Source organism: Canis lupus, chromosome 11 (genome assembly GCF_048164855.1).
Source record: "Canis lupus baileyi chromosome 11, mCanLup2.hap1, whole genome shotgun sequence".
In the NCBI taxonomy this organism is placed as follows: Eukaryota; Metazoa; Chordata; class Mammalia; order Carnivora; family Canidae; genus Canis; species Canis lupus.
Window position 1 is genome coordinate 15,511,709 of NC_132848.1, and position 14,983 is coordinate 15,526,691.

General features: G+C 50.6%; 1 protein-coding gene across 1 annotated transcript in view; it reads left to right on the plus strand.

The window, feature by feature from the left end:
- The first annotated feature begins 2,908 nt into the window (after positions 1 to 2,908).
- Positions 2,909 to 14,983, plus strand: part of TPH2 (tryptophan hydroxylase 2) — an 84,771-nt gene continuing 72,696 nt past the window's right edge. Inside the window, exons 1-4 of the mRNA XM_072842651.1 lie at positions 2,909 to 3,443; positions 7,300 to 7,452; positions 10,262 to 10,445; positions 10,544 to 10,644. Of these exons, the coding sequence (XP_072698752.1) occupies positions 3,339 to 3,443; positions 7,300 to 7,452; positions 10,262 to 10,445; positions 10,544 to 10,644 (543 nt within the window). The 5' untranslated portion in view covers positions 2,909 to 3,338. The remainder of the gene's footprint in view (positions 3,444 to 7,299; positions 7,453 to 10,261; positions 10,446 to 10,543; positions 10,645 to 14,983) is intronic.

Sequence of the window (14,983 nt, forward strand, 5' to 3'; positions counted from 1 at the left end):
ACCGGACACCCTTGCCCCAAACCCATACTCCAGCATTGTTGAACAGCCGTTCCCTGTATATTTTCTTACATTTTACCTGGAATAGCTTCCTTTCTGTCTCCCATTCCATTTTGATGAACAAACACCAACACTTTTGGGAAGCTTTTAAAATTTTATTTTAGGGGATCCCTGGGTGGCTCAGCGGTTTGGTGCCTGCCTTCGGCCCAGGGCGCAATCCTGGAGACCCGGGATCGAGTCCCACGTCGGGATCCCTGCATGGAGCCTGCTTCTCCCTCTGCCTGTGTCTCTGCCTCTCTCTCTCTCTCTCTCTCTCTCTGTCTTTCATAAATAAATAAATAAATCTTTTAAAAAATAAAAAAATAAAATTTTATTTTAAAATTGCTGTATAGTAAGATCAATTTGGTATGCAGTTCTGTGAATTTTGACATGGACAGCTCTGTAAAACCACCGCCATAATCAGGATATAAAATATCGCCCCTCGAACTCCCTCTTGCTATCCCTTGGGAGTCACACTCCCCCCTCCCCCCCATAAACACTGGCAGCCACTGATCAGTTCTCCATCACTACAGTTCTATCTTCTTGAGAATGTCCCGTAGATGCACATGACCTTTAATTAAGCCTGGCTTTTTTTCGCTTGGCATAATGCCTTTGGGATTCATTTAGGTTGTGTGTATTAATAGTTGGTTCCCTTTTATTGCTAAGCAGTATCCCTTTTTATGAATGTCCCACAGGTTGCGTGTTCATTCACCCCCTGAAGGACATGTGGGATGTTTTCAATATTTGACCGTGTGAACCTGTGTACAGGTTTTTGTTTGAATATAAGCTTTCATTTCTCCAGAGTAAATACCCAGAACAAACTCACTTGTAAATATTCAGGAGAGGCTTCCGGACTCTTCTAAGGGAGCATCGAACACCTTGTCTTCTGTGCTTCTTCTGTAGATAGGGTGATATATTTTGTCTTGCTTATTTATTTGCATGTACACTTCTTGCAGCTTGTCTGTGATTTCCTTGAGAGGAGGCACTGTATCTCATTCATCTTGGCATTGTCAGGACTCAGTTTCAATGCCTAATACAAAGTGACCACTTAACAAAGTTTTGTTGGGGGATGCCTTGGTGGCTCAGCAGTTGAGCATCTGCCTTTGGGTCAGGGCATGATCCTAGGATCCAGGATCGAGTCCCACATCAGGCTCCTCACAGGGAGCCTGCTTCTCCTTCTGCCTCTCTCTGAGTCTCTCAGGAATAAATAAATATTTTTATTTTTTTTAAGATTTTTATTTATTTATTCATGAAAGACACACAGAGAGAGAGAGAGAGGCAGAGACACAGGCAGAGGGAGAAGCAGGCCCCACGCAAGGAGCCCAATGTGGGACTCGATCCTGGGGCTCCAGGATTGCGCCCTGGGCCAAAGGCAGGCACTAAACCGCTGAGCCACCCAGGGATCCCCAAATAAATATTTTTAAAAACAAAAAACCCCCAACGCACCCCCCAAAGTTTTGTTGGATTGCACACCATCCCAAACCCTATTCTGGCTGAAATTATCTTTGTGTGCTCTCTTGAGCCTACTTATGTTTCCTTGTTTGGAATACCTAAGGGGCTGTATAATGTGATAGTTGAGGACACAGAGTTTGAAGCCAGACTACCTGAATTTAAATCCTGCCTCAGCCACTCTTTAATTGGACTTTTTGGCAAGTTACTTAAATTCTTTGTGCCTCAGTTTTCTCTTTATATAAAATGGAAATACCAGTTACTGCCTTGCAAGTGTTGTTGTGATGATCAATCAGATTTTTATCTAAAAGTTTTCTTAGAATAACGATTGGCAAGCACTCAGTAATATTAGTTATTCTTATTATGATTTCAATCAAGGCATTTTTATTTAAAAATTTTAATAGAAAGAAGTAGCATGATTTTATTGAAATGCTCTAGTACAGGGTTGGACAATCTCAAAATCCTATATGCTAAACTTCAATCAATGTATTTAAGCTTCACCTTACTGAAGGCACCTGCATGGCTCAGTCCGTAGAGCATGTGACTCTTGATCTTGGGGATGTAAGTTCCAGCCCCAAGTTGGATATAGAGATTACTTAAAAATAAAATCTTAAAAAGAAAAAAAAAAAACCCTTCGCCTTCCTATTAGTTTATCAGAGCTGATTTTTAGAGGAAATTCATTTCAAATAATGTTTCCAAAATGAGGTCAAATAATAATCATGTCCCCTCAAGATTCCAGAAACTATTAATATCCAGTTAATATGAAGTCATCCATTTCAGTTTTGAACGTTTTTCATCTTGTTTTCTGTGCAGAGAAGCAGTGCCAGCCCCAGGTTTTGCTTAGTTTTGTAGTCGGGCAAGCACATTCGGTCGAGTCTTACAGCCTTTAGGGGGTTGGTAGTATTTTCCCGTGACATGGTGAATTTTCTCACTTGGTAAAGTTGGAACAGTACTTACCTCAAGTGATCTATGCATTTCAGATGGTTGGATTTGATCTAGGTACAAGTGGAGAGGGAAAAATTCAGCAAATATCAATAGCGCCAAGAGATTGATTGATGTACAGGCATCAATCAATGATGAGAATGATTGATTCTCATCAATCATCAAAAAGTTTCCTTTTCCTTCCCACACAGTGAGGAAGATGCTAGGGTTAGTGTCTCCCCTTTATCTGTCTGTGGCCAAATCAGAGCCTTACATTGCCTTCACGCTACAGCTGCCTGCGCGTCACCGCATAGCGGCATCACAGGGGTGGGAGCAGTGCCTTTTAGGAAAGCCATCACCCGCATCCAGTCATGACGTGTCAGATCAGAAAACACTTATTAACACAGAATGGAATGAATTAAGGATTCAGCGGTGCTGATCTTTCTAATTTTTCTCCTTTGGGGGAAGAAAGCACAGAACCTTTGAACTCACAGTCCCCTAAAGGCTGAGGTTAGCTTGCCGGGAGCGGGTTTGAGAGATGAGAGCTGGCTACCAGGGGACAGAGCTAATATGGGTTTCTTTCACATACAGCACCCCATTGTGTCTTGTTCTCCCCCACGCACGCCCACACGACTATTCGACCTATGAAACAAACTGCGCCGGAGGCACAGATAACCCCAGGCGTCGGGTCTGTAATCTGATCGTGGCCATCGGCAGCCAGAAATGAGTTTCTTTCTAATCAGCCTCCCATCAGCCCCCGTCACTCATATAAAGGCTTCTGGGGGGAGGACGGTCTCATCGCTCTCCCTTCAGCACCAGGGCTCTGGACAGAGCCTGGGCAGAGGCTCCTGCTGGCCGTCCTGGTGGTGGCCGCCAGCCCAGGACGTCGCTCCGGTCCCCCTGCTGCACAGACAGAAAGTTGCAGCGGATCCATGCAGCCGGCAATGATGATGTTTTCCAGTAAATACTGGGCAAAGAGAGGGTTTTCTCTGGATTCAGCGGTGCCCGAAGACCACCAGCTCCTGGGCAGCTTAACAGTGAGTACCGAGCAGCTGGCACCCTGGAGGAGGGTTCCTAGGGTGGCGATGGCCCCATCCTGGCCACAGGGACCCGGACGGAGAGTAAGCACACACCTCACCCCAGCCCCCAGCACCCCACCCTGCTTCTCCTGCCTTCTCCCGGCCTTCTCTCCCCATAAAGTCAAGCATGTGTCCCCACCACCATGTCCCAAACTTCCTCTCCTCGAAGTTCATGGAGTAGGAAGTAAAGAAGCTCCTGAACATCAAGAGCGAGAGCTTGTATGAACCAACGTCTTGTACCTACAGCAAAAAAAAAAAAAAAAAAAAAAAAAAAAAAAAGCATGTAGGATTTTGAAAGGCCACGTACTAGGAGTAGGAACAGGGAGAAGAAATTAAACCGATTTATTTATTTATTTATTTATTTATTTATTTATTTATTTATTTTTTATTTATTTTTATTTTTTTAAAAACCGATATCTGTGGTTCCTGCAAGATGATTGAGCCTCCTACACCCCTTCCCATCTACAGAGGCTGTTCCTTACATACAGAGAAGTCATGTTTTTATTCTTGCCTGTAGGTGCTGATTATTGGAATCAAAGGAACATCAGCTCCTCCCAAAAGTTTTCCTGCTTTTCTCATTACTCCATTTTTCATCTTAATTTGATGGAGCAATGAAAGCAATACACCACTCGCTTCAGTATTTAAGGCAGTTTCTGTACTTAAATGTTAACAGGAAAAAAAGTCAACATTTTGCAGGATTTTATTTTATTATTATTATTTTTTAAAGATTTTATTTATTTATTCATGAGAGACAGAGAGAGAGAGAGGCAGAGACACAGGCAGAGGGAGAAGCAGGCTCCATGCTGGGAGCCCGACGTGGGACTCGATCCCGGGACCCTGGGGTCACGTCCTGGGCCAAAGGCAGGCGCTAAACTGCTGAGCCCCCCACCAGGGATCCCCAATTTTGCAGGATTTTAGATGCTGATTTGAGGTAATGGTGACCAGATTTAAGAAAAAAAAAAAGGCAGTGAACAACAAAAAAAATGTATGCAGATTCCCAGTCACTAAAAATATTAAGTGCTATTTCATTACTGTATCAGAGTTTATCCAACCAGTTACAATTCAGTCTGTATCATAGAAAATTCTGTTTTCATACCATAGCTCCAAACCTGTGCCAGAAGTTTGTATTGTACTGGTGTATTATTACTGCTTAAAATGTTGAGAAGTAATCAGGGCAAGTTTGTAGAACTGTTTAAATCATTTTGCAAAAAAAAAAAAAAAAATTAAATAAAATAAATCAATTTGCAGAAATGAGACCAAAAATGTAAATAGATTTTTTATTTTTAAAAATTCTTTTAAATAGATTTTTTTTAAACATCCAAATACCATGAATATGTGGCTGAGATATTACCCTGAGGAATTTTGAAGTCATAATGAGCTGCTAGAAGGAAAACAAAGAGCTCAGAGTTATGGTTAACGTATGACACGCTCATATAAAAATTCCTATACATGTGTAAGGGCTGCGTGTTACGTGGCGACAAGCAAGCAGATGTTGCGAGAGCTGAGACATTTGAGCTTTTAATGACTAAACACACTGTCAAATGCCAACGTCTGCATAAGCTTTTCTCCTCCAAGTCATAAATAATAAAATATTCATTTCCATGATATAAAAATCCAGGGAGGGAGGCAGTGTGAAGATGTGACACCCGTGAAAATGAAGTTGGGAGGGCGGGGGTGGAATCCGAGGGGACCGGGGCGGGCCCTACCCCCTGGCTCTGGTCCCCTCTCAGAGGTACTTCCCTCGGGTCCGAGAGGACGGGCGAGCCGGCCGATGGGCGCTGCCCTTTGCCCCGGGCCGCACTTGCAACTCAGACACGCGACACGTGCACCCCCGCTCCACTTGGCCTTTGAACTGAACGTTCCCAGCCTATTTTGCTCTGTATTCCTGACAGTGGGACCCAAGTTTCTGAAATCTGCCATTTTTGTCTTTAACCCATAGGACTAATAGTCACCACTCACGGCTGTGCGACGGTGTCTTGAACGGCCAATGAAGACTTGCTCCTTCCCAGTTTTCTCAGATTTTACTCTTTGCTCCTAATGATTAGCTAGTGTCCGTCCTTCCTTCCTCCCTCCCTCCCTCCCTTTCTTCTTCTTCTTCTTCTTCTTCTTCTTCTTCTTCTTCTTCTTCTTCTTTCTTCTTTCTTTGTCTCTTCCTTTTTTCTTCTTCCTTTCTTCCTTTTTTCATTCTTTTTCTTTCTCTTTATTCCTTTGTTTTTTCTTTCTCTTTTTCTTTCTTCCTTTTTTCTTCTTTCTCTTTCTTTTTCTTCCTTTTTTCCCTTTTTCTCTTTCTTTCTTCCTTTCTTTCTCTTTTTCTTTCTGTCTTTCTCTTCCTTTTTTCTTTCTTCTTTCTTTCCTTTCTTCTCTTTCTTTCTATTTCCTCCTTTCTTTCTTTCTTTCTTTCTTTCTTTCTTTCTTTCTTTCTTTCTTTCTTTCTTCTTTCTTTTTCTTTCTTTCTTTCTTCTTTCTTTCTCTTTCTTCTTTCTTTCTGCCTGTCTTTGTCTCTTCCTTTTTTCTTTCTTCTTTCTCTTTTTTTCTTTCTTTCTCTTTCTGTCTGTTTTTCTGTCTCTTCCTTTTTCTTTCTTCTATTTCTTCCTTTTTTGTTCTTCTTTTTCTTTCTCCTTTCTTTTTCTTTCTCTTTCTTCCTTTTTCTTCTTTCCTTCTTTTTCTTTCTTTCTTTCTTTCTTTCATTCTTTCTCTTTCTTTCTGTATTTCTTTCTTTCTCTTCCTTTTTTCTTTCTTTCCTTTGTTTCTTCTTTCTCTTTCTTTCTTTCATTTCCTTTTTTCTTCTTTCTTTCTTCTTTCTTTCTTTCTTTCTTTCTTTCTTTCTTTCTTTCTTTTCTTTCTCTCTTTCTCTCTTTCTTTCTTTTTCTTTCTTTCTTTCTTTCTTTCTTTCTTTCTTTCTTTCTTTCTTTCTTTCTTTCTTTCTTTCTTTCTTTCTTTCTTTCTTTCTTTCTTTCTTCTTTCTTTCTTCTTCCCTTCCTTCTTTCTTCCCTTTCTTCCTTCCTTTCTCTTTTCTTTGTGGCTGGATTTTAATAGCCACATTTCAGGCATCATCTGCAGACACAGATGGCCTTAGTAGCACATGCTCCTCTGTGTTGAACTCCTGCAGGTAGATGCGCACTGACAACGTGAAGTGTCGTGCAGAAAGCAATGCAGGGAGTAAAGCTGCCAATTTTAGTGTGTGTCCTGACATATTTCAGAATGGAATGAATATTCTGTTTTTAAGATCATAATGGAAACTGAAATTATTGTTGTGAAAGATATGTTTGGTCTTATTTTTGTTATGCTTGGTGATTAGTATAGTTTCCACATTGTGTAACGACTAGCAGACCAAATTTTTTTTTTTTTTTCAAACACACGAGGGTTTATTTGCAAGCTTGAGCTTGGGTCCAAGTATACCCGACACAGCGGGGCAGAGACTTGGACCCTGAGCTGGGTTTCAGCTTAGTTTAGCAGACCAAAATTTATGCTGTAAAATAAACCTAGGAAGAATAGCAAGAATTAGTCATAGGTGAGACTTCATAATTTCTGATGGTCAGATCTTCGTGGCTGTTAAATAAAGTGAAGCAGATCTGATCCCCCTTTAATTTAAGCCACTGGATTCTGCCTTAGAGCACTGGAAAATAGTGTTCCGCAGCAAATTAGGCCAGAATTTATGATTGACAGTCAGGAGTGATGTGGCAAGTTTTCTTTGAGTTTATAGGATTGCTGAAGCTTCTAGCATTTGAATGGAATGTCCGACAAAAAATAAAATCTAGTTTTGAGAACTCTGGGATCCTAACCAATGTTTTTGTGTGTTTCTACCTTCTTGAAGTTAAATAGAGCTAACTCTGGCAAAAATGATGATAAAAAAGGCGACAATGGGGACAGCAAAAGTGAAGCCAGTCCTGAAAGCGGCAAGACGGCTGTCGTCTTCTCACTGAAAAATGAAGTTGGCGGATTGGTAAAAGTGCTGAACCTCTTCCAGGTGAATGTAAAATGTCATTACCTAACTTTGACAGTGACTGTGTGCCCAGTTCCAAACCCGTCCCCTGCTTTGAAACATCCCCAAATCTGTCTCTGGATAATGTGCTCAAAGAAACCACAGTCAACGAAGCTTTGTAAGGAAGGTTTGTCTGCCAAACAACGAAATAAGCAGATTTGTGCCAACTGTGTTTTATTAATTCCAAGGTAACCTATTAGTAATTCCGCAGACTATTGCCAGGTAAGAAAGCCAGTAATTAAAAAAAGGTGAGTCTCACACCTTTTGTTTGGCAAAATGAGCCAAAGAGGGTGTCTTTAAGTATCAAGAGACTGCAGCCCGATTTGGTTTGCTCGCATCTGAACTGCGCACTTGTCCTGGGAGCACGTTTATTCCGTGAAATGAGATGCAGGAGTCGAGGCTTTGGAATGCCCCCCTCCCCCACCCCGCTGCCCACCTGAGCCTCACTGCTTCATGAACTTGCCATGACTTTTGGGGAGATGAGTCACTGTCCTCATACATAAGCCAGGGCTGGCTCACTCTTTCTTTATTTCATAGAAATGTAGTGACCGTTGTCCAGGTCCAATGTGGCCTCAAGAAAGCGTGGTTGGGGGTAAGGTTGGAGAAACCCAGAAAAAGGACTGTCCCCTGGCCGGGGTAGATCTGAGGGCTACCTTTCCGTTTGGCAAGCATCGTGCCTCGCGCGTGCATGTTGTCTGGGGGGCGCTTCGCTCTGCGTGGGGCCCGGGGCTGCTCTCGGGGAAGAGGGTTGGCCTTGCAGTGGGAAGACTCAGGCCCGTGTTCTCCCGGCTTGGCCAACCGCTGGCTGCTGGCTCACTTCAGGGTCTTCCTCTGTGCATCAGTGGTGATGCTTCCTCCCTAACGAGGTAGGTCTGGTGCTAGGAGTGAAAGTGCCTTGCACAGTGGGCACAGGTGAGGCCTGTGTGGTGAGGCCTCTGATGACCAGAGGGGGAGTCCGTGGCCTGCTCCGGCAAATGTTTCCTCATTCTCTCTCCACCCGAGGAAAGGACCGGGCACAGTGAACAGAGCTAACGCACACCTGCGGGAAGGTGTCACGCCTTACAGCACCCAGGGCTGTCCTGGCCAGCGCCCGCGGGCAGGCCACACGCCCCGGACAAGCTCTGGCGGCGCCCAGCTTGGCCACCTGCGCCCAGGGAGCCTGCGGAGCCCCCTGCCCCTCCGGACCTCCGCTGCCTGGCCCAAAGTCCCTCCTCACCCCAACCCGGGGACAGGGACGTCCAAAGTGACACCATGTGTGAGAAGACTCTTGACCCTCCTATTAGCCTCACCGTTGCTTATCAGACGCTTTGGAAAGTCTGGTGTCACCAGAAAGGTCAGCACAAACAGAAGCCGGGTGTTATGCCTCGGGGTCGCAGGACCAGTTGCCTGATACGGGGGCCGCTGCTGTCGAGGCGCTCGGGCTCGGGCCTGGGGCGGCCTCCCCCAGCTGGGGCTGCACATGCCGACACTGCCCAGGGTCACAGGAGGAAGGTGACCTGATACGGGGCAGCCCGGGGGCTCGGCGGTGGGGTGCCTGCCTCCAGCCCAGGGTGTGACCCTGGGGTCCTGGGATCGAGTCCCGCATCGAGTCCCTGCAGGGAGCCTGCTTCTCCCTCTGCCTGTGTCTCTCATGGATAAATAAATAAAACCTTAAAAAAAAAAGGAATGTGAGCTGCTGTAGGACCCCCCTCTGGCATCCTGGGGCGCGGTCTCCCGTCGCCGGGGGGTGGGGATGAGCACGTGGGCCTCGGCCTCAGCAGGAGCCGGGACCCTGATGCCCAAGTACTGAGCCGCTGCCCCCTGTGAGCCCCTTATTTTATTTTATTTTATTTTATTTTATTTTATTTTATTTATTAATCAATTAATTAGTTTTTGTCAGGAGACCTTTAGCCCCAAAACCCGCCGTGGAGCATGGCTGCGAGGACGCGTCGTCTGGGGAGGCTGCCTGGAGGTGGCCCACACGGGTCCACCCGCGGCTGTTAGCTGTGTTCTGTTTTGGTCTCTGCCTGTAGAGATACTTGCTCGGCTGCTTTCCTTCCTTCCCTCTGGCTTGGGTCTCTCAACCACCGTCCTCAGGCCACCCGCCCAGCGCCTGCCTCGTTTCTCTGCCATTTGTACTACTGACTTATTTTTTCAAAGGTTATTTTTGAACTTTAATGCACAGTGGAAACCTTGTACCACTATTAAATTAGGGGTTTCAGTTTTAGCAATGTGGTTTTTTTTATTTTTTTGAAACATATGAAAATAAGAATGTAAATGTGCGGATTGCACGATGACGTGATAAGCTGATGCCCCCCAAGTAGCTACGCTCACCCCCAGCGGGATGTGGGCCGTGCAGGGAAAGGATGATATTCGTAATCGTATCGTGCCCTTTATATGCCTCTATTTTTAATTTTTATTTATTTATTTTTAAGATTTTTATTTATTTATTCATGAGAGACACAGAGAATCAGAGACACAGGCAGAGGGAGAAGCAGGCTCCATGCAGGGAGCCCGACGTGAGACTCGATCCCGGGACTCTGGGGTCATGCTCCGGGTGGAAGGCAGGTGCTCACCTGCTGAGCCACCTGGGGAATCCCTATTTTTTTTTTTAATGAGGCAGGAAAAGCTCCATACAGTCCCCACTGCTAGTAACCCAGGCACTGGTTGGAAGCGTTTCCATGTGTTCATCAACCAAAGAGCCAGGAGATGGTCTTTCCCTCGGTCTTGGACCTCGGCCCCGTGCTTACGAGCAGCTGTGGCGTCCCCTGTTGTGCCGAGGGGTGAGTCGCAGATGTTGCTTCTATTTCCACAGGAGAAACACGTCAACATGCTTCATATCGAGTCCAGGAAATCCCGGCGGAGGAGCTCGGAGGTTGAAATCTTCGTGGACTGCGAGTGTGGGCAAACCGAATTCAGTGAGCTCGTTCAGTTGCTGAAATCTCAAAGCACCGTCGTGATGCCGAATCCGCCGGCGAGCATTTGGGCAGAGGGAGAAGGCAAGGCCAGCTGTCCCCGGTGGGGTGCCGCAGCGTCGCGAGAAGGGAGCGGTGACCCGGGAGCTAAGGCTCTTGAACCTGCGCTGTGTCTTCCACAGAACTAGACGACGTGCCCTGGTTCCCCCGGAAGATCTCCGAGCTGGACAGGTGCTCTCACAGGGTTCTCATGTACGGATCCGAGCTCGACGCCGACCACCCCGTAAGTGTCCAGGCACTCCGCTCCCCACGCTCCCCACGCGTGGCCCGGCTGCTGCACGTGCCGGGCGGTGTGCACCCGTGTGCTCCCCCGGGGGGCATGCGGCCCCCACCCGGTAAAGCGTCCCCGCAGCACGTGCGGGCCGGGGGCAGGTTAGGGGGTGGCACTGCCACAGGACGGTCGCTCTTAGAGGGTCGGCTGGGGGGGGCGGCTCTCAGGCTCGGGGAGCAGCTCTGCAGCGTTAGAGGGCACGACATACCCCGCAGCTGGTGGCCCTTGGAAAGACGAGGGGCTGACATGGGTGGTCCCTTGCAGAAACGAGGGCGGCCTGGGCCCCAGGGGCTTCGGGACAGGGGCAGGGTCTCCTCCTGCGTCCCTGGGCCGCAGGTCGTTAGGAGCACAGCAAGGGAGGATGCTGGCCTCGGTGGGAGGGCAGGCGGGGGTTCAGCGGTCAGAGGGACCTGCTCTACAGGTGCGCATTTTGTCAAAATGGGGACAGTCTGGGGAGCTGCCCCGGGCGCCGGCCCGACAGGTGCACGCCTGCCTAACCTTGAGAACCGAGCAGAGGACGCTGTGACACGTCGACGACAGGGAGCCTGCAGGGGCTTGTCGTTCGGCGCGACCCACGTCCAGACTGGCCCGTAACCGCCGCGCCAGCAAACGGTCGAGCGGACTCAACGCAACTGCGTTATTTTCAAGAAGCTGAACTTTTTCAAAGGCACCGCGTGCTGCGCCAGCAGGTCGGAAACCTCAGAACAACCCACAGGGGGTCCCACGGAAAAGCCTCCCGAGCATTAGAAACACACGCCGAAGTGCCTTTAGGGGCCATCCCCTGTGACCCCCTCGTCCAGAGGCCCGGACCGGCCCAGAAGCCTGATCTCAGGGACCAGCGGGGACAGGACCTCGCAGACACCAGCTGTTCCCTTGCAGGGTGACCTCGGCCGAGTCCCTCTGTCTGTGCACCTCGAATTCTTTATGTCCAGAGTGGAAAAGGCATCCTCATTGACCTGGAAGGGGCATTTCAAAAGCCGGAACAGCCGGGAAGCCTCTGGGCAGGTGCGCGGGCGAAAGCCCAGGAAGGGAAGTGCCAGGTTACGGTTACGGCGCGGACCCTGCCCGGGGCCTTGGGGCTCCTGCTAACCTCCTAGCTCCAAGTGACCCCCTGAGTTCTCGAGTCACCAGCCTGGACTCAGGACAGCAGCTTTGTTAGTGGGACCGCTCCGGCCTTGTGAAGAAATGGGTCCCGATACCCAGTGGAAATTTTCCTGTGTTTAATTCCGTTCCTTTTCTCCTAATTATACCACCTCGTGAAACCTCCTCTTACAGTCTGTGCAGCCCGTGGAGGTGATCGCACGTCCTTAGCAATCTCCTGCCTCACCACTGCTTTTTCTTCTTTTTTCCTTTTTTCTTTTCTTTTCTTTTTTTTTTCTTTTTTTTTTTTTTTTACCCACATGTATTTCTTTTAGAAGCACACCAAATGTTCATTACGTAAAATCTGGCATGGCTAAATCGGTGTTTTTTGCAAGTTAGTACTTGATGAGCATGGAGAAGCTGGTCTCAGGACTTTTGGGTGCCTGGGAGTGACCCCAGTCTTGAGATGGGGCTTACGGTGTTCGGATGCTGCCCTCGTACGAGGGTGGCTCAGAGGAGCTGCCAAGGGAGGGGCCGGCTGCTGCGGCTCCCTAAGAGGCTCAAACGTCCATGTAGGCCAACGTCTCTCAAACTTTGCTGCACAAACCCCTTGGAAGGTCTTTACATTTTTTTTTTAAGATTTTATTTATTCATTCATGAGAGACACACAGAAAGAGAGAGAGAGGGAGAGACACAGGCAGAGGGAGAAGCAGGCTCCATGCAGGGAACCCAACGCGGGACTGGATCCCAGGACCCCGGGGGTCACGCCCTGGGCCAAAGGCAGGTGCCAAAACGGTTAGCCAACCAGGGATCCCCTGGAAGATCTTTTCGAGGTGCAAAGCGAGGCTCTGTGTGTCTGGCGAGCCCCGAGACGGGCCCGCAGCGCTTCGAGCAGCCAGGACCTGGATGGGGAGGCGCTCTCACAGTGTGCTTGGGGCCCCCTGAAAGTGCTTCTTAAAAATGCAGTTCGTGGGGCCCCGCCGAAGCCGCTCAATCGGGGCTTTCACGATGGACCTTGGAATCTGCCTGTAGAAGGACTTGCAGGACATTCTGAGGAGCTCTCAAGCTGAGAACTACCGCCCGAGCTCGGCGACCCTCCGCCTTGGCCTTCCACTCCGAGTATGCGGGGGATCAGGACAGAAATCACGGGCGCGGGGTCCCTCCCCAGGGTGCTTGAATCGTGACCTCGGGGCGTGACCTTGGGATCGTGACCTCGGGACATGACCTCAGGATCGTGACCTCGGGATCGTGACCTCAGGCTGTGGCCAGCTTTGGAGTAGTCCTGCAGGCTCCCCGGGGTATTCCAGTCTCCCCAGGGTTGAGCCCCGGGGCAGCCGGCACATCCTCGCTGTGCCCTTTAAGGTGCTGGCTGGTTCTTAACGCAACAGAGGAAAGGACGGGGTGCCCAGACTCTCCGGGACGAGGGCCGCCGGGCTTGCCAACTTGGGGGAGGCCTGGTTCAGTCTGACTCTCAGGCGAGCAAGGGATGGTTTCTGGGTGCCCCTGTGCCCCAACACGGCGTGGGGGGCGTCCCCTCTGCTGGCTGGTAACCTTAGCCCTGCCTCCAGGCCGGGACAGACGGCCAGGGCCTGCTGTTTCCCTGCTGTGCCCAGTGGCTGGCCGGTGTCCCTGAGCTGTTGTGCGGGTCCACGGGGAGTCCTGGGGTCACTGGGCCCCCCTCTGCATTGGCGTACTGACCGCTGCGCTCGGCTAACGAGGCACCACGGGCCTGCCCAGAAGAGGAGCGGTTGTTTGCCAAGGAGAGACAGGCGGGAATCTTCTGGAACCCGGCAGACTACGGTGCTTGCAGGATGCTGCCTGGGGGCAGGGCCCGGGGAGCAGGGCCCTTCCCTTCCGCACTGGCCTGCTTGCCTCCTCGGCGGAGCAGGGGCGGCCAGGTCCTAGGTTTGCCTCCAGGCCACGTGCTGCTGCTAGCAGGAGGACACCTGAGCTTTCTCCGGAGCGGGGGACCTGTTTCAGGTCACAGATGCAATTGTGAGCCTGGTGGCTTGGTCACGACGCTCGTGGAGCGCGTTGCAAGGCCTCGGAGCCTGCCTGGGAAAAGCAGTGGGAAAACTCTCGGTTCAGGGAAGGTAGGGCCGGGCCCTCAGGGGGCTACCCCGGCTGCAGGGCTTTGGGTGGCTCACCGCCGACAGCGATGCTCCTGTGACACAGCGGCCTTGGCAGGGGACGTGCGCCTCAGCCCAGCGGGCAGCCCCATGGCCGCTTCTCCATCAAGGGCGCAAGAGGCCAGCCCACCCGGGTTTGAGGCTCCTGCGTGCAGAGGTAGGGCAGCCACAGCCGGGTGATCTAGGACTTTGAGGGCCTGGGTGCTCCCTCCTCGGAGCCCCTGTCCCCGCCGCCTGTCCTGCCCTCTTTCACGCGGTGGCCACGGTGTCGCGGTGGCCCTTCTAGGTCGCAGGGTTGCACACAAGTCACATGGCAATGATTCCTTCTGGGTTTCTGGCAGTTGGAAGGAAGCCCCTGAGGCGCTGATGCAAAGTACCAGCAGGGAGGGAGATGGAAGGTGAGCTGAGGCCAGGAGCACAGGGACGGGATGCTCGGGCCCGAGCTGAGGCCAGGAGCACAGGGCGGGATGCTCGGCCCCGAGCTGAGGCCAGGAGCACAGGGCGGGATGCTCGGGCCCGAGCTGAGGCCAGGAGCACAGGGCGGGATGCTCGGCCCCGAGCTGAGGCCAGGAGCACAGGGCGGGATGCTCGGCCCCGAGCTGAGGCCAGGAGCACAGGGCGGGATGCTCGGGCCCGAGCTGAGGCCAGGAGCACAGGGATGGGATGCTCGGCCCCGAGCTGAGGCCAGGAGCACAGGGCGGGATGCTCGGGCCCGAGCTGAGGCCAGGAGCACAGGGGCGGGATGCCGCAGCCCCGAGCTGAGGCCAGGAGCACAGGGACGGGATGCTCGGGCCCGAGCTGAGGCCAGGAGCACAGGGACGGGATGCTCGGGCCCGAGCTGAGGCCAGGAGCACAGGGACGGGATGCCGCAGCCCCGAGCTGAGGCCAGGAGCACAGGGACGGGATGCTCGGGCCCGAGCTGAGGCCAGGAGCACAGGGCGGGATGCCGCAGCCCCGTGTGAGCGCGGCCATGGGTCCAGTCCCGAGGTTGCCAACGAGGCAGCAGCAAGTGCGGAGGCCCGGGGACAGGGCACGGGAAGCCACAGTACCTGTCCAGGCTGCTCCTTTGGGGGTTCACCGAT